Below are 23,502 nucleotides of genomic sequence, written 5' to 3' on the forward strand. Positions count from 1 at the left end.
GTGATAATTTTATTGGAGTCTCCATGACTTTTCACTGGCAACTGTGCCATTCCTGAAGAAGAGGTTTGGCTTTTGCTGGTGCGAACATACCCTTTGATATTTAATTATCAAACATTTTAAGTAAGAAAACAAATTTATTCCTTACAATCAAGCCAGGTTTATAAATGCTTGTTTTTAACATAGGAATAAACCAATAATCTGTAGATGTGAAGTGGGCAACTGGAAAGCATCTTTTTGATCTTAAACTGTTCTTTGTTACCTAGTAAAATAAAACAACTTGTCATCCTTTGTGATTTTGGTAGCATATCAATGCAAGAGCCCAGACAGTAGTAGTGTTCATCAGTGTAGGAGTTTGTCCTGAGCAGATTTTTTTACAGTGTTAGGTTCACAACAGAAATGTATGGTCAGTTCCTGCTGAAGCAGAATAATAATGTATGTTAGCTTACATGTCTTCTGTTTGGGTAAATGCTGTTTAACTGAGCAAGTCAAGAGATCATCAAATGGCTGCATATTCACATCTTTTGTATTTCATAAAGGAAGAAGGTTTTTTCTTTAAAACTTTATTAACAAATATGAAATGGGCCAGCACTAATCTTACTACTTGAGCTTAGAGGGTTAATAAAGGACACAGGATTTTCCATGTACAGCTTAATATGAATATTAACAAAGCAAATAAATTGTTTTCTTCATACACAGGTGGAAAAACTCCTCAGAGCAGTTGCTGATGGAGATCTAGAAATGGTGAGTCTTAGAATGGCTGTTGAATATTCAAATTTAAGTCATTCAAATTGAGGAAGCTGTTTGTAAATAATAGTAAATGAAGGACGCTTTGCTAAGTATCTTCCTTCAGAAACAATCACGTAGAGCTCATTTTCTACCAAGAATTTTCACTCCATATCCCCAAGTCATTTTACCTACAGTACTTTCCACATTACTCAAGTTCACGTAAAACTGTTCATTATAATGAGGACTGTCCTATTGGATGGCATGGTTACGGCTTGCATATCTATTAAAAAAAGGGTTATTTAAAAATTCTTATCTTGTTCTGATGGCCTGAGGTCTGTCTTCATAGGAACAGAAGCATCAGAAGTGTCATTAGTGCTGTTGTAGATTTCCACTGTGACAGCCAGATGAGGAGGCATTTAAAAAAGTGCTATGGAACCAGAAGATTAAAAAAATAAAAAAAATATGCTGTGATTGTTCAGGAAGCCCAAAAAAATAACCTGTGTCATCATCATAGCACCTGCGAACTTCAAAAGCACTTAATACTTTAGACTGGGGATAATGATGTTAATCAGTGGCTGTTAGCTTAATTAGCTGACCCAATGACAAACAATTCTGCATTTTGAATATAAAATTTAGCTTGCTTTGATAAATTTTCTGTGTCTTTAGTGGGGAAAAAAGTATACGAGGACAGCATGGAGGGAGGATCTACCTAGAATATGCGAAGCTTTATTCTCAAAATGTGTTTCAGAGTTATGTAGCAGTTTTTTGGGAGGAGGTTCTCAAGCTATACATTTTATATGTTTAGTGGCTGCTGAATTGGTAGATGATTATAGATCCGTTATGGGTGGAGATTGTTAAGAATTGCCTTAGCCCACTGTATGTTGCTTGTAAGAAAGCTTTATATGACTCTAAAAGTTAGTATTGTGTAGTAGTAGTCAATACTGCTTAACATCAATTTTTGGTCTTTCATTTGTTATGATTGGATTTGGTGGTCAGCTGTACACTGTGGGGGGGAAAAAAAAAAAGAGAAAGAAAAGTCTCCTCTATAAAAGAACTCCTGTGGAACAGCTAAAAGTCTGGCACATGGGGTACAATTTAGCTCTGCTATATATTCCTGAAATTGTGTTATTTTGAAATATAGAGGAGGTGTTAGATGATAAAGTTAACTGGCAAAATGAGATTATGAACGATTTCCTGAGATACTTCAGTGTGTGTACGTTCAATGTTTTTACCAAAAATGGAAAAAAAAAAAAGGGCAATTCCACTGTTATGATAGAGATAATGCATGGGATTAGCATGTTCAGATTTTTGGCGAGACTCTGATATATTGAGAGATGAGCATTTGGATAATGAGAGTACCAGTACTGAGTTGTGACAGGAGGGGGAAAGTGGCTATTGAAGAGTCTTGCCTCACGGAGCGTAGTACAAACCCAGAATGATACACGATAGGTGTTGGGCATAACATGGTCAGATGGTGCAATAAATGGGGTCTTAATACAGTCACTAGTAATTCTGAGATGTCTTTAGTTTACGTGGATTAATGAATTTCAGTGTAAAAATGTATTTCTTAATTTTTTGTTGTTGTTGCATAGAATTTAAGGTCAGAATGAAATGCAGTAAGCATCACTGCTGGAAGATAGCATAGGAATGAATGCTCTGAATCCTAAAACTAGCTTCACTGAAGGGCCTCTCTCACAAAAAGGAGGCATTATATGTTGAGGAAGAAGTAAAACTGTTAAGCTCCTGTGAAGTTACAGGCCTAAGAAAAGTCAGTGTCCCTGCAATGTTTGGATATTCATTAAATATCATTATCCATGCCACTTCTCATGTTAGTTAAAGCAAAAGATGAAACAAAATTAATGTTGACGTGAGCTGACACAAATCTTGGTCTAATCATCATCTCAGCTAAAAGGATTTGGAGGGTTTGAGCAGAGGTGAACACTGAAGTCTTGATTAGGCAGCAGGAAGTCATTTATAATTTACTTCACTGCTATACTTGGTGAACTTTCTAGCTGCTTTGTCAACAATAACATTTGACTTTTGTAATTTGGCTTTGGGGAGATGATACCAGGAAATAGATATATAGTCTGAGTTATTCACAAGTGTATGTTTGTAAATCTTGCTTGTGTAAGATGCTGATATGCAGATTTATCAGGCTATGGAGCCCTTGGGCTCTATAAAGAAAGACTTGCTTTTTATACCAGGTACGTTATCTATTAGAGTGGATGGAAGAAGATTTGGAAGATGAAGATGACACAGTCGGTACATCAAAACCAGAATTCTGCCATCCATTATGCCAGTGCTCAAAATGTGGGCCAGCACAAAAGGTTGGAATATTCATTCTATAAAAAGAATAATTTGTGTTCACGTAATTCAACTTCTAGCTCTAGAGAAATAGCATTCATATTGCCCAACACTTCTGTATCTCTATCCAAAAAGTAATAAAATATGTACAGACGATAACAGAGCTCACCTGATGATATTAAATTATTTCTTTTTAACTAAACTGTAGAAAATTTTGGGCACAGGATTAAGTGTTCAAAGGCTTACTTGATAATGGAGTGAAAAACCTCTGTCCCTGGAAAGGTGTTGGAACAGCTTGTTCTGGATGCCATCTCCAAGCAATTGGAAGAGGATAAGGTTATGAGGAGTAATCAGCATGGATTCACCAAGGGGAAGTCATGCTTGACCAACCTTGTTGCCTTCTATGATGATACCACCAGCTGGGTAGATGAGGGGAGAACAGTGGATGTCATCTACCTTGACTTTAGCAAGGCTTTTGATACTGTCTCCCATGACATCCTGATAGCAAAACTGAGGAAGTGTAGGATAGAACAGTGGACGGTAAGGTGGGTTGAGAACTGGCTGACTGGCTGAGCTCAGAGGGTGGTGATCGGCGGCGCAGAGTCTGGCTGGAGATCTGTGACTGGGGGTATTCCCCAGGGGTCAGTGCTGGGTCTGGTCTTGTTCAACATCTTCACCTTGATGAGGGAATAGTGTCTGCCCTCAGCAAGTATGCTGATGACACAAAGCTGCGAGGGGTGGCTGACATGCCAGAAGGCTGTGCTGCCATTCAGCAAGACCTGGACAGGCTGGAGAGATGGGCAGGAAGAAACCTAATGAGGTTTAGTAAGAGCAAGTGTAGAGTCTTGCACCTGGGAAGGAACAACCACGTGCATCAGTACAGGCTGGGGGATGACCTGCTGGAGAGGAGCTCTGAGGAGAAGGACCTGGGGGTCCTGCTGGATGACAGGTTGACCATGAGCCAGCAGTGTACCCTCGTGGCCAAGAGAGCCAATGGGGATCCAGGCATGCATTAAAAGGAGTGTGGCCAGGAGATCAAGGGAGGTGATCCTCCCCCTCTACTGTGCCCTGTTCAGGCCTCACCTGGAGTACTGTGTCCAGTTCTGGGCTCCCCAGTAATAAAAAAAAGACAGGGATCTCCTGGAAAGAGTCCAACAGAGGGCCACAAAGATGATATGGGGCCTGGAGCATCTTTCTTATGAGGAAAGGCTGAGAGACCTGGGTCTCTTCAGTCTGGAGAAAAGAAGACTGAGAGGGGATCTCATCAATGTGTATAAATACCTGAGGTGTGGGAGACAGAGATTTGGCCAACATCTTTTCAGTGGTTCTGAAACAGAATTTCTGGAATTTCTATATAAGAAGCTATGGTGTTGGAAGAAAAGAGAGAAAAATAAAACTCATTATTCTAAAACTCATTATTCTCTTGAGAAGTACTACTGAGCTGCTCTGGTTTACCATCTGTTTTCCTGAATGTCTCAAATTAAGTTCTGTAGCAAAAGTTTTTGTAATGTTTGTCTGCCCATTTGATGTGTAAGTACACATCAAATGGATTTTGATTGTTTCTTTGGTCAATAGAAAGTAACATGATTAATTATATAGTTTTGTTGTATATTTTCCTCAACAGAAATTTGCAAGGATCCCTACTAATGGACTTGGCGTAAATGTTTCAAACCAAGATGGTTTTACACCACTGCACATGGCTGCACTGCATGGACACTCTGAACTTGTCTCTCTCTTGTTGAAACATGGAGCCAGTGTCAGTGCCAAGAATGCTCAACATGCAGTTCCTCTTCACTTAGCCTGCCAGAAGGGTCACTTCCAGGTATTTAAGCCTCTTCTTTAAATACAAGCTATTTAACACTTAACCACCAGCAAAAAGCTGTTTTGTGAGATTAGCAATGAGACTAAACCAGTAACAGTTAAATGAATTTTAATGTTTGCTTTTTCTTGTCCATTTCTAAAATCTTCTGTCAGTCTCTTTCCAATGAAGCAGTTTCAGTAGGCAACCATTTTATCTTAATGGTATAAAATACTGTTTTGATGAAGGTGCTGCCAGTAAAGGTACCATCTTACATCAAACATTTAAACATACATTGTGCAGCTTAATCTTTCTGTATGTTTTCTCTTTGCCTTCCTCCCTTCTTCCTCTTCAAGGACGGTATGTATGCATCTGTTGATGCTATAGACTTGGCAATTTCAGTTTGCCACACCGTTAAATATTTACTATATTTTCAATAATGTAACTCATTTTAGTAGATTATGGGACAAGTGAGCTCTTAGGGTAGCTGATAACCTCATCCCTAACTTGAGGTCAGGGAGGCAATAGCAATGAAGCAGAAGCATGAGCTATTGAGAGTAGGATATTAGTACAAAACAGCAAGTGCATGAGACAGGAAGAATACCAACCAGGAAAAAGCAGGTGCAGATAGGAGACTGGAAGTAGGAAAATGCAGAAAAGGTGGCTTAAGAGTAAGGAGCTGAGAAATGCAAGGAGTAAAAATTGTGAGAATCATGAAGGTAATGGGGAGACAAAACATTACAGAAGCAAGAAGGAAACAAGAATACAACACAAACTTTTAGGTTAATGAATATTCATTGTATTTTTTATTTATTATTTTCTAGCCTTTCTTCAAGTTGCCTTTTTTTTTAAGTGTGAGAACTGAAATGTGAGAACTGAAATGTGAAAACTGGTATGATAGTAGTAGATGCTTATATTTACCATCTGTTTGGTGAGATTTTTCTCTAATCTTTTTTTTTTTTCCATCTCTTTTTTTCATTCTAAGTTAAAAAATAACTATATTATAAGACAAGTGGGAAGGACTTCCATTGTGTGATCGTGGTTAGATTAAATTAAAAAGTTGTTACTTCTTCCAACAGGTGGTAAAGCGTCTGATGGATTACAATGCTAAACAAAATAAAAGGGATATATATGGAAATACTCCTTTAATTTATGCATGCTTGAATGGTCAGTACGAGACTAGTGCCTTGTTGTTACAGGTGAGAAGGATCACTGAAAACAATGTTCAGAATAGAATTTTTGTATGTGATATCTGTGCTATCACATACAACATATCTGTGATATGTTGTACTCGGGATTAGTATATCTTTAAGCATTTCTCCATCAAAACTACTCAGAAAAAAATGGAGAGTATTTGTTCTCGCACTTCTGTCAACCCTCTCCATTCATAGCTTTTGATTAGATAAATATTACTTTGCTATTGTACAGCTTATTGTTTTTATGGAACTTCTCTGTGGCAGATGGCAGGTTTTCTTGCTTAGGATTCTGTTGCATAGGGTTTTTTGCATTCTGTGTGATTTTTTTTTGATCTCTTTTAAACTTGGAATATATACTAGATACATGCAAAAAAAGAAATGAGCTTATCCATGAAATTGTGGCTGTGAGAGAGTAGGAAATAATATGGCCAGGTGGCTTATTGTTGAACTGGTGATTGCTAGCATATGCTTTGTTTTTGCATACAGCCACAAGGCTGCTGTTGTATTGTTCTCATTGATACATGGAAAATGAAAGGGGAGAGAAACAGAATAATAATGTGCTATCTCCATTTTATGCTGCTCTTTCTTTGTAACTTCTATTTTATTTTGCTGTCCAGCATGGAGCTTCTGTTAACCTTTCTAATGCCAAAGGAAATACAGCACTGCATGAGGCTGTGATAGGGAAGAACGAAGCCCTGGTAGACTTGCTGCTTCAGAATGGTGCCATGACACACATAAGGAATGAAAGGAACTGTACCCCTGCAGACTGTGCTGAGCCGGTGAGTGCAGAAAGTTTGTTTCCAAGGTTAGATTTTTTCATGTTCCATAAACATAATGTAAGAAGGAAAACAAATGTAACTGTTACAACATTTTCAGCCCATCATTAGCGAAGACTTCTGAATCGACTTGATGAATGGTCCCTACCTTTATACATTAAGTAGCTTCTGAGATGTAGCATAATGGCCATGGAATTCTGTATTGCATCAATTTCAGTATGTATATTATAATTTAATCATAAATAGCTTAGTTGTAAATAGTGTAATTTAAAATAGTAATCCAGGACTACAAAAGCATTTTGGCACAATGCAGCTTAGAGAACACTGGTTTTGTCCCTAGTCAGACAGATACAGTTTAAAGTTTGTATTTATAAAGAGGTACTTTTGTGTTTGTTAAATTCATTTTGGCAGTTAACATGCTTTGAATAGACTAGAATTCTAATTTATACTTTTTTTTCTTTCCTTTTTTCTTTTTTTTAATACTGGTGAAAATTTTCAAATTAAGAATTCAAATATCATTAAGTTGCTGGAAACAGCACCAAGCTATGTACCTACATCAGCAGAAGGAGAAAAGGAGTATGAGCAGCATGCTACTATCAAGATAAGAAAAAAAGGTACATGTCTAATTTCCACTGGTATGAATAACAAGATTTAGGAATTAATATGTGGCGATATGATTTACATATCATTAAAGAACAACAAACTATTTTTCATGTTTATTACTGGAACACCTAAAATACTATAACTAAACTCAGCAGACTTTCTTCCACAAACTCAATTCTCACTTGTTTGGTGCATGGTGGGTGGAATTTTACAGGCAAAAGCATTTCACGTTAAAAAACATGGCACATTTGAGATGATATAATTAACCATGTAATTTTGTCCATCTCAGTGCAAAGTAAAACAGATTAAATCACCTGTAGTTATCATTTACGTTGCCCTTAAACAGATAAGGGAGCGATACTTCAATTTGTTACTGTCTCTCAGGTTATACGACAGAAATTAAGAGCTACAAAGCTTTCTAGGCCAACAAGCAAGATTTGCAGAAGGTATTTCTATAAATGGCAGCATATATAGTACAGTCTAAGCAAGTATGTTGAGAAACATGGTACCAGTTTGACAGCACAGCCGAGCTGATGCAATGGCTCGCTTAGAAGAAATGGTGTTACTCCTGGTCCATCACCACCTCCTCCCTCAGCTTCTGGTTCTCCTTATCCACTGCTTCCTTATGCTGCCTCAGAAGTTTCTCAGATGATTTCCCAGCTGATATAGTTCACTAACGTAGGGAAAGAGATGTAACAAGTTTTGAGCTGAGCTAGATAACTCAGCATAGCAAAGGGTCTGTTGCCACCACAACTGTGGAAAGAAGGGAATGAGGCTGTGTGACCAGGAAGTAGGGAAAATAAGGAGAAGTAGTGCTCATTTTGGCATACACACATTTTAGTTAGACTTTTCATAATAACTGTTGTCTCTTTCCTGAAGAAAGAATGTAAATATTTTGTTAAAATTTATCACTGTATACTGATGCCAAAGACTGAGACAGTCCTTTCAAATAGTGTAGGAATAGTTTTAAAAAGACCAGTAGAAAACATGAGTAAGTAATATTAATGAGGAGGTGGAATAGCACATGTATGTTAGTTCAGGTTTGTAAAAACTGGAATTAAGATTCTCAAAGTCCAGAATTATATAGTGTCTACAAAGGCTTGGCCAGTCATGATAATCTGATCAAGAATGCTTTGTCACAGAACTTAAAATGCTTCGAAGTTTCCAAAGAGAAATGATGACTGATTCAAGTTACTACTATTACAGTTTTACTGTAAAAATTTAAATCCAATGTCAGGAGATATCACTTTTCATTCAGAACTGATTTTTTAAAAAAATCTTAAGTGTGCCTGTAATTTTATCTACTTGTTCTTTTCAATCCCTAGTGAATTCTAAGCCATGTGAGAAAGCCAATGATCCCTTAAGCAGACAACATCAACTGGTCCAATCAATTAACAGATTTAACAAGTAAGTATAGAAACTTCCTCGGAAATACATTTATTGTACTTGAGGGAGGGGAAAACCTGGCCCGTGAAGGAGTACTTGCAAACGTATTTAAAATTGTTTTTGCATTGGTACTTGGTGTACTATAAATCAGGAATTTCTGAGCCAGACTGTTAAAAATATTTTCTTAGTGCTTCACTCAGAGGTTGGGTTTTGCTATGATCTTTTTAAACTTCAATGTATATTCTGCGATTAAAATACAGGGAATAGTAGAAGGCTGATATTTTTCAGGAAAAAAATATTGTAGCCCTTCTATGTTGAGACAGTGCCACCTTGTGGATTTTCAGTGATCAAGACTTGTGAAAAGACTTGGAAGTATGTTTCTTTACGAAGATAAATTTATTTTTTTAATATGTTTTAGAGGGAACCATTTATGGAGAACAATAACAAGAGATAAAAGTGTCCCAAATTTTGACTATGAATTATTGCATCAGGTAAGAGGAAACACTTACTTGAATTATTTGTTTAATACTTGTTTTATCTGCTATTAATGTAGATACGTATAACTTTACTGGTGGTCAGAGAGTTGTGAAAGTTCTGTCCTGTTTGCTAAAAAGATAATGTTCTATCCTTGTCTGAACTTCAGCAGTGCTTCTATACCATTTGAAGCTTCTTACTCTTCCTTTTAAACCTCTTAAGTATCTTATTGCGCGCTTCATCTCTGTCTTGTTTTCTCTTTCTTGTCCAGCAAAATCTAGGATATACCAATGCTTGAAAAACTGCATCTTTTGAGAACAGCTGTAGCCAAGCAGAGGTGCTCTTGGCAGGGCAGAAAACTCAGTTAATTAAAACTGGGGTTTGTATGATAAATCTACTTCTAGGCGGAGAGTGTTTGCAACGGAAATAGCAAGCTACATGTTGCAATGTCAGCTGTATCACAAATATATCATGTGATTAATTAATCTATGGTTGGGTGGAGTAACTGCTGGATGCTGCCCTTGACCATGTACTTCCTCTTTACAGGTCTTTGCCTTTCATCTCTATCTATGAAATAGAATACTGTTCTATTTCATGGATCCCTTATGAGATTTAACATTTGCGAAGAACCCTGGGAATGCCAAATTAATGTTATAAAAATTGAATATTTTACTTGTTCTTTCTAGTATTAATGATAACATCCCACTACTTAATTAAACATGGCATTTAAATTTTATAGTTGTGGATCACTGAAGGCAGTATGTCATGCAAATATAGCAGGTGTCAAAAAGCAACTGATATGTAGCACTTTTAATGTGTGATTGTCACGGCTCTCTGAATTTACGAGCCATACAGGTCTGAATTGTTAGTGGTTTTAGTCATACGTAATGTCCTTCTGAAACTTTTTCAAAATTGTTGTTGTTATTTCAGTAAAAGGCTATCATGATTTCTGCCTTTAATTCTTATCTTAGAAAATCTGTCATTAGCATACTTAGCCTCTTACTGTTTTTTTTTTTTTTAAATCTTAGTTAACATTTGCAAAGTGACCAGTAATGAAGGAAGGCTGTCATCTTTAAAAAGGAAAGATTAGGAGCAATTACAGAAATGGAAGATGAGAATAGTTGTAATAACCAAAAAGAGTCTTTAAGAGGCAGTAGAGGGGTGTCTTCCGTGACAGAGAGGATCTGGAAGCAGACAGTTTGGCTTTTGGACATAATTCTGCACTGTCCTGTCTGTATTGCTGCTTACTTATTTCTTAACATTAAGAGAAATGGTTGTTACGGTACCTTGAGACCTGTATTATAAAAGCTATTCAGAAGAGTTAGGGATCATACTGGCATAATGCAGTGAAATGCTTCAATTTCAGTTCTGGTACTGATTTATATGTAGCCTGGGGCAGGTTGGTCTCTTCTCGTTTCCTCACATCTAGACTGAAGATAATATCTGTCCTACAAAGTATGCTATTTCTAATCCTTGGCTGTGTTCTCAGTGTTGAGAATACCATTAAATTAATGTGGTAATTATATTCAAGAAACACTACGTTCATTTACATTTTTGTAATGAAGAAACTAGACAATGCTTTTAATGTACCATTTTTCTGTCCTCACAGTTAGCTATTAAAAGCTTTGACAAAAACAAGTTAAAATCTGTTGAAACACTGGACCAGAGCAAAGTTAAAATGACTGACACAGGATGGTTTGGTGGGTTTGTGAAACATGATGACATGCTAGAAGCTCCTCAAAGGAGTAAATTAATGCACCGAAGACACACTGTTAACGTACAGCTTTCAGCAGAGAATGTCAGTGACAATAGTTTATCTGGCCCTAGAAATCCACGTATTTCACAATCAAGAGACTGCTGTGATGACTTGCTTTCCAAACACTGACAAGGAAGTGCAAACTTGATGTCAAAAGCTGAGGAACTAGGTGGTGTTGATTTCTATATTCCTTTGCTGCGTATCAAAGAATTCAGTGACGATTGCAAGCTATGCCTTCAGAACAGAACACAAGGATGACTCTTCAACAGAAACAGAATGTTCCTAGCACTTTCAAAGACTGTTAATGTTGGAGGTAACTACACAAACAAATCATTTCTGATCTCAACAGGGAAGTACTGAGAGGTAGACAGCAAAATTACTTTCCTATTCTACTTAGCACTTACTAAAAAAACTGCATGTAAGAGTAAACCAAACCAAATCTTGTATTGTATTTTTTAGTCACCCCCTTTGTTTTTAGAAGTCTTTGAATAATTTTTGCATTTTCAGGTTTTACCACTACATTGGATAAATATATATAAATATATATATGTATTTATATATATAAAGATATATTGGATAACAAACTATTTATTGCCAGAGGTAAATGAAATGTTTCTATTTTTATTGTAATATTACAAACCATTATAGTATATATTTCTGTATATTTTAGTAGCTGGGAAAACAGTAGTCTGTAACATCTGTGACACCATGTAAGACATTTATACATGCTATTAATGTGAAGGGAACTAATCGTTGCTAATTTCTTTGTAATGCTCACCTGTGTTGGATCTTGATTTTTTTTTTCAAATAACTTTTTAATTGAAGAGATAAAACGTGCATTAAATTAAAGATGAAGTTCTTTTTAAGAGCCAAGACAGCGGAGAAAAGTAGAGAACTCTTGTGAACCTGAACTTTGGATTCACTGTTCACAGCCTAATTAGAAAATGTGCAGAAACAAGCATGTATAAGGACACACTTTTTTTCTTCCTCTAAAGCAAGTCATTCAAAAAAATGCACAAATATTCATGATTCTGAACCTGGGTAACATCTGCAGACAAAACTGCTGCTTAAAAACCTGTTATGGACTGTTTCTTAAACAGGTAGACTTCCATTTTTGAAAGGTACCTCTCATATCAGTATGCACTTGTTGGAATATGTCAGGTATTACACCATTCCTAGGTGCGATGACTGAAGAATTGAAAGCTCGTAACTGAATTGACTGCTTAGATTTGGACTTCATTTTCTACTGTTTGATTATGGGAGGAGAATGTGTAAATTGTACAAGTGCAGTTTTAAGTTCTAAGTGCAGTTTTAAGTGCAGTATTCTTCATTCTTGGCTCATCACATCCAGCTTGCATTTTATTTCATAAAATATTTGTATGAATAATTCTGTTCCTTTTAGCTGCAATATCTGTAAACTGCCTGGCAAAGTACAAAGCTGGAGGACATACCGGTGATTTTTTTCAAGTAACTTTTTAATTGAAGAGATAAAACGTGCATTAAGAGCACATACAGACACTTGTAGTTGAAGGTCATGTGTTTATATTTCTAATAATTTATGAATTTATCTGATTTTTCTAATGTGCCTTGGATTTGTGCCAAAAGATGGGAAGAAAAAGCTAGTAAAATAATACTTAAAAACACTGTTTTCTTTGAGTGCTTATTTAAAGCATTGAATCTTTTATGGAGATTTACTTCCATTTGTTTTTGTGGACAGTTGAAGAGTTCACCTCACATCTCTGTAAATTGAGGAATCTGTTGGAATTTACTCTCAAGTTCAATAGTACTTTCTTCCCTCTTCTGCCCTACATTCATAGATTTCTAGTAGATAATAGTATTACAACTAGTTAATGGATATATAGTTACTGCTGCTACAAGGCTGTATGGTTTTGGATTTAAGGCATAGAGGTGCACAATACAGAATTGTTAGTAAAACTGAACATTTTCACTTAAAACTTTCTTCTCCTGCTCCACCTTCCCATTAACAAAAAGAAAATGGTAGGATTGATGTTCAGCTATCGCAAGCCAAAAGAGCAAGAGGAAAAAGAGATTGAACCAAAAAGAGATTTTTCTTCCTTATGTCTTAGAGTAAGTCACTTATACTTACCTACAATAAAAACAAGAATTATTACCTTAAAGCCAGGCAATGCTATTTTTGAAATGCCTAGATACTACTTCTAAATTTTACTTAAACTTTTATAGATCTAATTTCCAAACTAAATATTGAGAAATTAGTTTATCTTAATTGTATAATCTTTTAACTAAATGATTCTTGTATCAAGATTCCCTGGCAATAGAGATAAGAAAAATCAGCTTAATAGCTTTTTAATACCAGTGAGACTATGCTACTACGTACAGTATGCTACTATGTACAGATTATACTGCCCTAACTACGAGTCAGCACAGTGACAGTAAATTCAGTGTCAAGTCTGTTTACTTATTCCCTAATAATGGTAGTCTAGTTGAGGAGCTTTTGAATGACTTGTGAGATAGGTTATTAAATACCTTTGAAAAGTGTTAGAGGTAAGTATCAGAGGATGTGAACTCTGATTTTTTTTTTCCTTCTATTAAAAACAACTTTTAACTGCAATAGATTATGGAAAGCTAGACGTTAAATTATTCTTATCTTTGAAGCATAAGATGTTTTGTGTACTCTGTGCAAGCAATGAAATAGCTACAATAGCTTGATATGAATGACTATATAATTATTTGATTTTACTCTTAAAATTTAGTCTGATTAGACAAGTATGCATGTACCTGCTATACTTGGATACTCCTGCAACTGCCTACCTGAGGAAGACCTAAGGTTCTAGTCATCTTAAACTCGCTTTTGTATGGAGCTAAACACGACAGAGAGATAATCCACAATAAGCAGTCACTGAGCATGAATGTAGGAACACCGATGTTCCAAAGTGCCACAAATCTCCATGTCAACTTAATAGTATTACATTTGTGGGTAGTACAGATGCCACTGAAAGTGGCACACTTACACACAAGTTTACACACAAGTGTAAAACATTAAGCCAAAAACTATACCAATATAAGGAAATGGGTTAAATAGGAAAAGTACTTCTGATATATTTTACAGGAACTGGCCACATGTTAAACTAGTACTTACCTTTGAAAAACTTTTATCCCCTCAAACGAAATAAATTTACACACATACCAACAATAGCTTACTAATGCAACTTAATGCTAACTTGGTGCTTATTGCCTACAGTAGCTTTTAACAAAATCTGTACTGTAATATAGCAAACATGCAAATACATTTTTTCTTTAGAGTTTTGTAGAAAAAGTTCAAATTCACAGGAATTAATTTGTGTTTTCTGTTGTTACTGTATCAAAACAGTTGTCCTGTTGAACCCACACCTATTTAAGTGACCAGGCAATTGCCTCACTTTTACTTCAATGTTCAGTCTAGGATAAAGCTTATTTCCAAGCATTTTGGACATATAGTTTATGAATAAAAAAGGATTGCTTACTGACCAGTTCCAGATAATGCCTAACAACTGATTCAGGTAAATGAAATAGTTCACAACATTCCTTTGACATGCTTAAACAAGCTTATCAATTAAACAACATTCAGAGATATGATGACCAAAGGCTAAACTGGAATAGGATTACAAGGGAGCACCCCTGGAAGCTTTACCCATCAATTTGTAGTATAAACATGCTAAAATCAACTTCATAACCTTGTTATGATTTGTCTGCAAAGCATGTTACTGTACAGTCCAGTTTATTTCTGTTTTTGGTAACTGAGATTCCAGACCAGCCTTTTTAGAAGAACAACAAGGCAATAAAACTTAATGAAGTAGAATGTAATGAACTTGGGAAAAGGAACATGGAACATGAATACTTAAGATACACCCAAAGAGAAAACCTTTCAACAATCTGTGAAAATCTTCACTAATAAATGGTCATTTTAAAGTCTAAGTAATTTAGCATACTCCCATGAAATTACTGAAGTTAAGGAAACCTCGTTGTAAACAAACACAAACGAAAAACAACTAGTCTACTCCAAACCAGACAAAAATAATTGTTTAAATACTTTTTAACCACATTTGCACTAGATGAAGAACACACACATTAATGCTCACTTGAAAAAATTTTATTCCATTCCAAAAAAAAAAAAGCACTGCAGTTGAGATCATACATGTTTCTATTAAATAATGTCAGAAAAAGGCTTTGTGGTAATAGAATGTTTATCAGCACATTACAGTATTTATCATCTTTCCATAACCATATTTTTGAACAAATGTACAGCACAAGTTTTACTTTATGCATGCAGAGTTGCAGAAAATTTAGGAAAACTGCCTTTTTTTTTTTTTTTAAAGATAGGAAACCCTCCAGCCATTTCACAAAATGGAGGTAGTTTTAAGAATATACAACAAGTGTCTGAACAGTGCTATATTACACGGTTAATTTTAACTTGCTTTTTTTGAGATAGCTTGATTATTTTATAGGGAAACAGTTCAGTTATGGTTGGTAACAATTTTACACAGACTGCCTGAGAAGACGCCCTCTGATCCACACACCAATCATCACCACTTTGAAACTTTCACTTTATTTTATAAATTTCCAGTGAAGACTTTAGAGTCAGAGAGTTGCTGGAGAGGCTTCCTTCAGGGGCTCAGAAAATCTTGTTTCTAACAGTTTTTAATTTATAGACTCTGGAGCTAAGTCTTTTAAACTCCTAGAGGGACTGGCTGTTCCAAGCCTTACACTTAACTTGTCTTCATGTTAAGGTTTGTCCAATAACAGTAAGTTAAGGGTGTGCAGGTGCTGAAAGCATAGCTTACGCACTGAGTAAGGGGCAACAAAACGCTCATGCTAATGAAGCAGTGGGGAACTCCACGCTGCTCAGGCTTCTTATACTACAAAAGTTTAAGTTATAAAATCCCCTTCTCACGCCATTTTACAAGACAAGTTCATTTGTTTGGCCTTTATATGTATCTATATTTAAAAAAAGTAAAGAAACGTAAACATTTTCAGGTTTTCCATTCTGCCTGACAACTGTTGCCCTTTTCCAGGCCATTTACTTGGCAGACAGTCTAACAGTAGTATTTAATAATCATCCTCTTCATCAGAATCCAATACTTTCCTTCTGTTGAACTAAAATGAAATATACAAAATGAAAACACAAGGGGCACAGTAAGCCCAACATAGAACAAGCCTTTCAAACTCTGCCCACTTAACTATTAATATATTACAAGGGAACAGAAGAGTCACCCCATCACAACCTTCCAGTCCCCACCTGGCATAATGGTACAGTACAAAAGCACAGCAGTTTGTCTCGCAACAAAACACCAATATCCCAGTGCTAATATCTGCAAATTAGACTATTGAGAAGGACTTCTACAATACAATCCCAATACTTATCAGTGTGTGTAGCAGTGATGGTAAATAAGAAGTTCACTTCTATGCTGAACCGAAGTGGTACACTACATGCAGTTTTTCTGCTCTCTTTTTAACTATTTAAAAATATATATTTAGGAAATGAAGCTTACCTTTACTGTTGTTGTCTTTTCTGTTTGCTGACTTGCTTTCTCAAGTATTTCTATCAAAACTTGTTCTGTTATCTAGGAAAGAAGTAATACATTCTGAGAGATGTTTAATAACAAAAAAATGAATTCACTTTCTCTTCTTATAAAAGGTGTTTGATAGAATTTTGTAATAGCCTTCAGAAGTTCTTAATTGCATTTTTTCAGTTAATTTGCAAACATTAAATACATTCAATATTTTTGAAGGAATTAGGTTTGAAAATGGATGTATGTGAGAAAATTAAAAAAAAATATGCCATAACTCACCTTTCCAGGTAGCTGTCCATATCTTGCCATCTGTATAAGGTAATTCTCTACTGCTTTTGCTTTGTCTGGTTTCACAAGTGCCAGATTGCTCACTGCAATAAAAACAGGCTCTATTCATTCATACCTGAATAGCTTCACTAGTAACTAAAAAGTGACAAAAGTCCTTATCAAACTGACTTCATGCCCGGGTAGTGAAATATAAATCAAAATCCCTTCTTCAATGTAAGACATATAAAAAAAAAAAAAAAAGCTGTATTTTTTACATATTTCTTTCTTTAAATGCTTGTTCTTAACTAATTTTGAATCACTACAGCTCCTACTATTAGTTCAAAAAAGTTGGATTAATGTCATTCAGACATCAGTTAACCACCCCCCTCATTGGTATCACCAATCGAAAAGCTGTAGTGGTTTCCACCTCAACGTTTTCTATTCTAGCCTCTATACAGGCATATGTTCTTGATTTGAGCAGCACTGAGTACACTAGGTGAGAAGTCTTTATTAGAAAGTTATTGGATACTTACATCTCGCACGTGCTGCTTGATCGAGAACTTGAGCTAAAATAGTATTTCTTATTTCTGCTTCCCTGTAACAAAAAATTAGCTACACATTAAAAGTGGGATTTCAAACACCTAAAATAATATGTGCAATACAATAAAATTTACAGAAGACTTTCCATTCATTTAAGTGACGTTCTGAAGTCCCTTCAAACCCTACATTTATATGGTTTCTTCTATAGCATTTTCTGTCATGGAGAGCTGTACATACATCAGCAATAAAGTTACTATATAGCTGACAGCATCTTGCAAGAAATTGAGATGGAGTTTACTACTTACCCCTTATTAAAGTTGATTATTACATCCTGATAGAAAAACGGAAGCCATGCTACCCCCGTAAAGATTCTCAATTCATTTCCATCTAGAATTTCACCTAAGGTAGTTTTTTAGAGCATGAATAACGAACAGTCTGTGCAACTCCAAGACAGAACTAAACCTCATCATTTATTTAGCAGTTTTCAGTAAGTCTTCATGTACTTACTTGCCTAGGTGTTCACAAAAACGGAATTTTACTTGTTTTATTTTCAGTATTTCAGTTAATACAAGCCCCAACTGTGTGCTCTCATCTCAACTTCTCACAGAAGTCTGGCTCTTCAAACATATGATTTTACTTTGGAAAAATTAAAATTTACTTTTTTTTTTTCCCTTCTTAAATCTCTCATATTTCTGTTTCTTTGTTGGTGTTTTTCCAAGATCAAAAAAAATCAGATGAGTATTCCAAAGAAACACAATATTAAAAAAGAAGTTAAGAAAAGATTCAAAACTATTAGATTTAAGACACTACCGAAAGTCAACAGTTCCCATTTATACCTCTGTTTTGCTTCCTGTTGCGACGGATCAGCAGAAGAATCCTAAAGAATGAGATCAGAATAAAATACTATAATTCAAGAACATTCGACACAGGACAACTTTAAGTATTTTAGTAGAAATCATTGTCAGCCAAACCTGCCTGACCACAAACTAGATCCTAGAAATAAAAATCTACTGCCCTAGCAAATACACATGCCATGCTAGTTGTTTCTTTCCTCACAAAGCAGTAATGCAAACTAGTCTGGTGACTGCTGCTACTGGATCTAGCCACAGATTGTTCTAGGTTTGGACATTAAAAAGCCTCACGTTTAGATCTAAGACAATAAACTTCCCTGAAGCCAAGAAAACAAAGATATTAAATCCTTTAAAGCAAGAAATGCAATGCAATGCTTTGCATTTATCAATGCAGAAGAAAACACAATCCTATCAGAGAATTTCAGGACTAAATTGGCAGGTAACTATTCAGAAGTAATAACGAGATTCACCTGAACCTAACGTTGCATCTACACCTCAAATTTTACAGGTGACACTTCAAAGTGTGAGAGCAGAACGGGAAATCTGAGACACTCACAAAACAGATGTGACTGAAAGGATGGGTGGCGGGGACAAAGGCGGGCAAAGACTGCGTGCGGGGCCTGGCGGGGCAGGCAACGCCCCTCAGGGACCTCCTGCTCCCGCTGCAGCAGCACCAGGGGCCCCCCGCCAGCACCTCGAGGCCGCAGCGCAGGGACCGCCAGGCCGCTGCCACCTGACCCGGCCTGTGCCCGGAGCCTTCACTTAGGGGAACATCGCGCCCGTCCCCGCCTTGGTGAGGGCTGCGGCGGGACAGACCCCACGGCGGCAGGGAGCGGGGTTCCCCAGCCGCGCCTTACCCCGTGCTTGGCCTGCAGCTCGGCCAGCCGCTGCCGCCGGAGCGCTTCCAGCTCCTCGTCCGCCATGGCTGAGGGCGGGCGCCAGGCGCTGCGCCTGCGCCAACGCTGCCAATGCACGGCCGAACGCGGGGCTTCGCAGAGGGGGTTCGGGGAGCCGTGTGGGGCACACCGGAGGCCACCTCGGAGGCTGCCCCGGAGGCCGCCCGGCCCCGGCAAGAACGATAGTGGAGGAGGCTGTGTTCCCTCACTGGGGTCTTTTTCTTTCAGGGGGTTGCTCCCCGTCTCTCCCCCAAACGTCGAAATGGTTCTTTGCCCCGATATTGAAGGCTCCGTGCTGGACAGAGCAGCTCACGGGGGAAAAAAACTTCCCGCTGCGCAGCGGGATGGTTCTTCAGCAGGTTGCCGTGGGCAGCGTTGCCCGAGCTCTTGGTCAGTGAGCTTATCTCCTTGAGACCTGTCTGGCTGGTGAACCCGCATGCAGTTCAGCTTCTGTAACATGACTGCAGCTGTAGCAGTGGTGGTGGTCTGAGAAGAGCATGTGGGGAATTACAGCTCCCTTTTCGAGAACACCTGATCGATGCTCAGGGAGCCCAAATCAGGCTAGACCAGGCCAGCCTTCCCTGTGGCTCCTCTTCCTTGAAGGGTGCTTACCTTACACCAGGTAAGCTGCTACTGGGCCAGTAGAAAGAGTTTTGCTTTGGTGTGCCCGTTTGTCTTTATTGGTGCAGCTTGCCATAATTGTATCTTGATAATAATATCATAGTGCTTCATCTGTTTTCAAAAAAAAAAAAAAAAAAAGGAGGGGGGGTAGTGGAGGAGGCAGTGCTTTGGTTATGCTTCCTGACTTGCAGAAAATGGACTCCACAATCAGTAAGATTGTAAAGTAGGTATGTTTATTCAGCGCTGGACAGCACGGGGGGGTAGTCCCACCAAAGTCATGCACACCTGACACGGCAACTTGCCTTGGTTTTATGCAGTAAAGAGTTACATATGTATGAAGTTTCACGAAACTCCCTCTCTCATTCCCACACATGCTTCCTTGACTTATTTCCACAATCTGTTCAGCTGTGACTCCCCAAAGAATAACTTGCCATGCTTTTACCACACCTTTCCAGTTCAATCTGTGGTTGGCAATTAGGACTAAAAAAGAATGAAATGGTACTGCTTCCTGCCCCTCTGTCATGAGGTCTGGCCTTCTCAGGAAAGAAACCAAAGGTGTAGGAAATTGACAAAAGGAGCCAGCCTTCATCAGACTGGTACATTCATTTTGGTACAAAGTCACTCTAGTATCTAGTCAAAGTGGCTGTTGCAGGTGACGTGTGGAAAGCAAACTCCACACTCAGGAAGACTGTAAAGTAGGTATGTTTATTCAGTGCTGGGCAGCATGGAGGCATACTTTCCCACCGAAGTCGTGTATACCCCAATGCGGCACTTGCCTTGGTTATATGTGGTGAAGAGTTACATATGCATGAAGTTTCTCGAGATGCCTATATATATGAATGACCTATCCCAGCTTTGTATTAAAATTAGTTCCAGGGAGTCATTTTCATAGATTCCTCCTATTCACGCTTACACAATGTTTTCTGGTAGTGGTTGCCAGCGGTCGTGGGGATGAAGATTAGTGAGTCTTTCTCATCACCGCTGGTTGACCTCTCATCTCAGTGCAGATTTATAAGCTTCTCAGCTTCTACTTAAACTGCAGATTAGGTTTCAGTTGGTACTTGAAATGTGTTTCCTGTTTTCTATGAGGAACTGTTGTTCATGAGGAATCCCAGAATTTTCTGCCTCAGTTTCTTTGCACAATAGGGAGCAGAAGATATAGTACATGTCCCTTACCTGTCTTATTTACTAAACTTCTTTGGGCTTTGTTATAAGTTGCCCCCTTAATTAATTTTCAGAGAGCATTGCATTAATAATAGAAAGGAATTTATTGAGTAAGCAACAGCAAGCAAAACAGAGCTGGGCGGCTGGGGAGTCTCGGCTCCGCCAACGGCGCGCACCTCACCCCCGCCAGGGTCCCTTTTTATATCTTGGTAATTCCAGGATTACGCAGCACATCCTGGTATATTCTGCGACTGCGCGCACTGTTGCTAGGGGGTCGTCTCTGTCCCTCTGGTGGTCGTGAAGATGAAGGCCGTAGTCTTCCTCGGCATTGTGGTTCAACTTCTTTTTTTATTTGGTCATGTTGGCCCAGCGTGAGACAGGAAGGCATGTATGTTGATACACTAGTTTAGCAATTTATCAGGAGATGGTTACATGAGCTTTGCAGCAGTGTCTTTGAACAAAAGAGGCAACTGAGATGCAGAAGGAGAGAAGGGGAGGGGGTTCTCTTTTTGTTACATTAAGCAAAAGAATTTTCATAGTGTCTAGCCAAGCATTATACAGCTCCTTACTTCAGCAGGGAGTTTTCACAACTCCCGTTCCTCAAACAGAACTCCTTGTTTTTATAATACAAAAGACAATGAAGAAACATTTATTGTGTATTACAGGCTTCATTTTACATGCCCATTAGCCTATCTTATCTACTAAAATTCTTTCAGCCTTCTCTCAGAGACACACTCCCTCGACAGCTTCCATCACATCAAATGGGTAACTGTCATGGAATCATAGAATTGGAGAATGACCTGAGTTGGATCACTGAGTTCAACTTTGATATTTGAGATTGTGCCTTTTTATGTTGATCATTCACGCATTCTTTTTAAAGGCTGTATTTTTTTTAGTCATACTTAAAGATTTTACTTAACTAAAGAAACAAGCTAAACACCAAAAGCTGCTTTTTTATAGGTAAGCCACAATTTTCTAAAAATAGAGGTTTCTATAGAAATACATTACCAAGTATTTCTAGTCTAGTTTTAAAAAATAACAAAAAGTATCAAGGGCCTGTTTCATTACTACTTTTAATTAAGACCTGCTGCAGCTAATGCAGAGACAGTTAATAGAGTGGGATTAATTTTCCTTGAGTGGAGCTTTCCATGCTTGCATGTGAAACCAGAGCGTAGACTCCCCATGCACCCAGCGCTGTTTAATTGCCTTTTATAAATATTACTAAATTCAGATTGAGTTGTATCTTCATTTATAACAGACAGTACCTCTTGGAAATGGAAGATAGAGAAGGAATTAGCCTGATAATTGATAATTGGCTCAACACCAGAGCTAACTTTGTTTACCCTTTTAGACCTGAAGGATGCCTTCTTTTGCCTCCCTCTCCATGAAGCCAGACAGAAAATCTTTGCATTTGATTGGAAAAGCCCTAAGAGTGGGTGCAAAACACAGCTCACATGGACACGGTTGCCTCAGGGCTTTAAGAATTCACCCACCTTGTTCAGAGAGCAACTTGCAAAGGACTTGGAGACCTAAGAAGCCCCATCAGGAGAAGGAAGGCTGTTGCAGTATGTAGATGACCTCCTAATAGCTACCCAGACAGAAGAAGCATGTGTGGCCTGGACGGTAAGCCTCCTAAACTTTATGGGAGTACAGGGCTCAGGTGGTAAAGCAGAAGGTGACCTACCTGGGTCATGAGGTTAGTGCTGGACAATGGGCCTTGGGGCAAGATCGTAAAGAAGCTATATGTCAAACCCTGAAACCCAAGACAATAAAAGAACTGTGAACTTTATTGGGAATGATGGGGTGGTGCAGATTGTGGATCTATAATTATGGATTGCTTGTAAAACTGCTGTATGTGCTCATTGCAAATGGCACAAATGGACAAAGGAGGCCACACGAGCCTTTGACCAACTATAGAAAGCTCTCATGTCAGCTCCAGCTCTGGGACTTCCAGATGTAAATAAATCATTCTTCCTCTTCTCCCAAGAGAAACGGGATAGCCTTGGGAATATTAGCACAGGACCTGGGCCCATATCGAAGGGCAGTTGCTTATTTTACTAAGCAGCTGGATGCTGCTGCCAAGGGATGGCTGGGATGCCTCAGAGCTGTTGCAGCAGTGGTGCTAAATATCCAGGAAGCATGCAAGTTCACCTTGGGACAGAAAATAACTGTGCTAGTGTCTCACAGTGTCCACAGTGCTGGAAGTGAAAGGAGGTCACTGGCTTTCCCCACAAAGGTTCCTGAAATCAGCAGAAACCAAGGGGAGCCAGTACACCATGACTGCCTGGAGACCACCAGGAGCTACCTACCTACTCCAGCTGTCCAGATCTGAAGGACACTCCTTTTGATGATGTGGAAATATGGGAGCAGCTACATCATCAGCGGAAAATGACATGCTGGGTATGCAGTTACCACTTGCAAAGATGTAATAGAATCTGGAAAATAAACATCTATACAGACTCAATAATGAGTTTATTGGAAGCAGTTCAGCTGCCTGAAAAGGTAGCAATCATGCACATTAAGGCACACCAAAAGGTGAGCTCAGAATTGGAGGAAGGAAATGATCTGTCAGACAGAGAGGCAAAAGAAGCAGCAGAAGGTGAGGTGGCTACTGAG

General features: G+C 38.1%; 2 protein-coding genes across 9 annotated transcripts in view; one reads left to right on the forward strand and one right to left on the reverse strand.

The window, feature by feature from the left end:
• The window catches only part of ANKRD27 (ankyrin repeat domain 27), a 56,368-nt gene extending 33,822 nt beyond the window's left edge, over nt 1–22,546 (forward strand). For 3 of the 8 annotated variants that reach the window (XM_082769703.1, XM_082769704.1, XM_082769710.1), the window contains 9 exons: nt 697–741; nt 2,931–3,053; nt 4,655–4,852; nt 5,908–6,027; nt 6,642–6,803; nt 7,306–7,414; nt 8,729–8,810; nt 9,208–9,280; nt 10,873–14,978. In XM_082769703.1, coding sequence (XP_082625829.1) covers nt 697–741; nt 2,931–3,053; nt 4,655–4,852; nt 5,908–6,027; nt 6,642–6,803; nt 7,306–7,414; nt 8,729–8,810; nt 9,208–9,280; nt 10,873–11,148 — 1,188 coding nt within the window. In that variant the 3' untranslated portion in view covers nt 11,149–14,978. The other 5 variants (XM_082769709.1, XM_082769706.1, XM_082769707.1 and 2 more) reach the window with 5 other exon arrangements.
• PDCD5 (programmed cell death 5) lies at nt 15,113–19,133 on the reverse strand. Its single transcript, XM_082769712.1, has 6 exons — nt 19,063–19,133; nt 18,191–18,231; nt 17,348–17,409; nt 16,827–16,918; nt 16,527–16,598; nt 15,113–16,131 (listed from the first exon to the last, which is right to left on the reverse strand). Exons 1-6 carry the CDS (start codon nt 19,126–19,128, stop codon nt 16,084–16,086), a joined length of 381 nt encoding a protein of 126 aa, XP_082625838.1. The 5' UTR covers nt 19,129–19,133; the 3' UTR covers nt 15,113–16,083.
• Nucleotides 22,547–23,502: the final 956 nt, after the last annotated feature.

Source organism: Aythya marila (assembly GCF_965140915.1).
Source record: "Aythya marila genome assembly, chromosome: 12".
NCBI lineage: Eukaryota > Metazoa > Chordata > Aves > Anseriformes > Anatidae > Aythya > Aythya marila.

Coding starts and splice junctions, on each gene's coding strand:
- PDCD5 (XM_082769712.1), bottom strand. CDS start 19,128: ATGGCGGACGAGGAGCTGGAAGCGCTCCGGCGGCAGCGGCTGGCCGAG. Junction 17,410..18,190: donor CAACAGGAAGCAAAACAGAG/GTATAAATGGGA, acceptor TTTTTGTTACAG/GGAAGCAGAAATAAGAAATA. Junction 16,919..17,347: donor TCAAGCAGCACGTGCGAGAT/GTAAGTATCCAA, acceptor TTTTTATTGCAG/TGAGCAATCTGGCACTTGTG.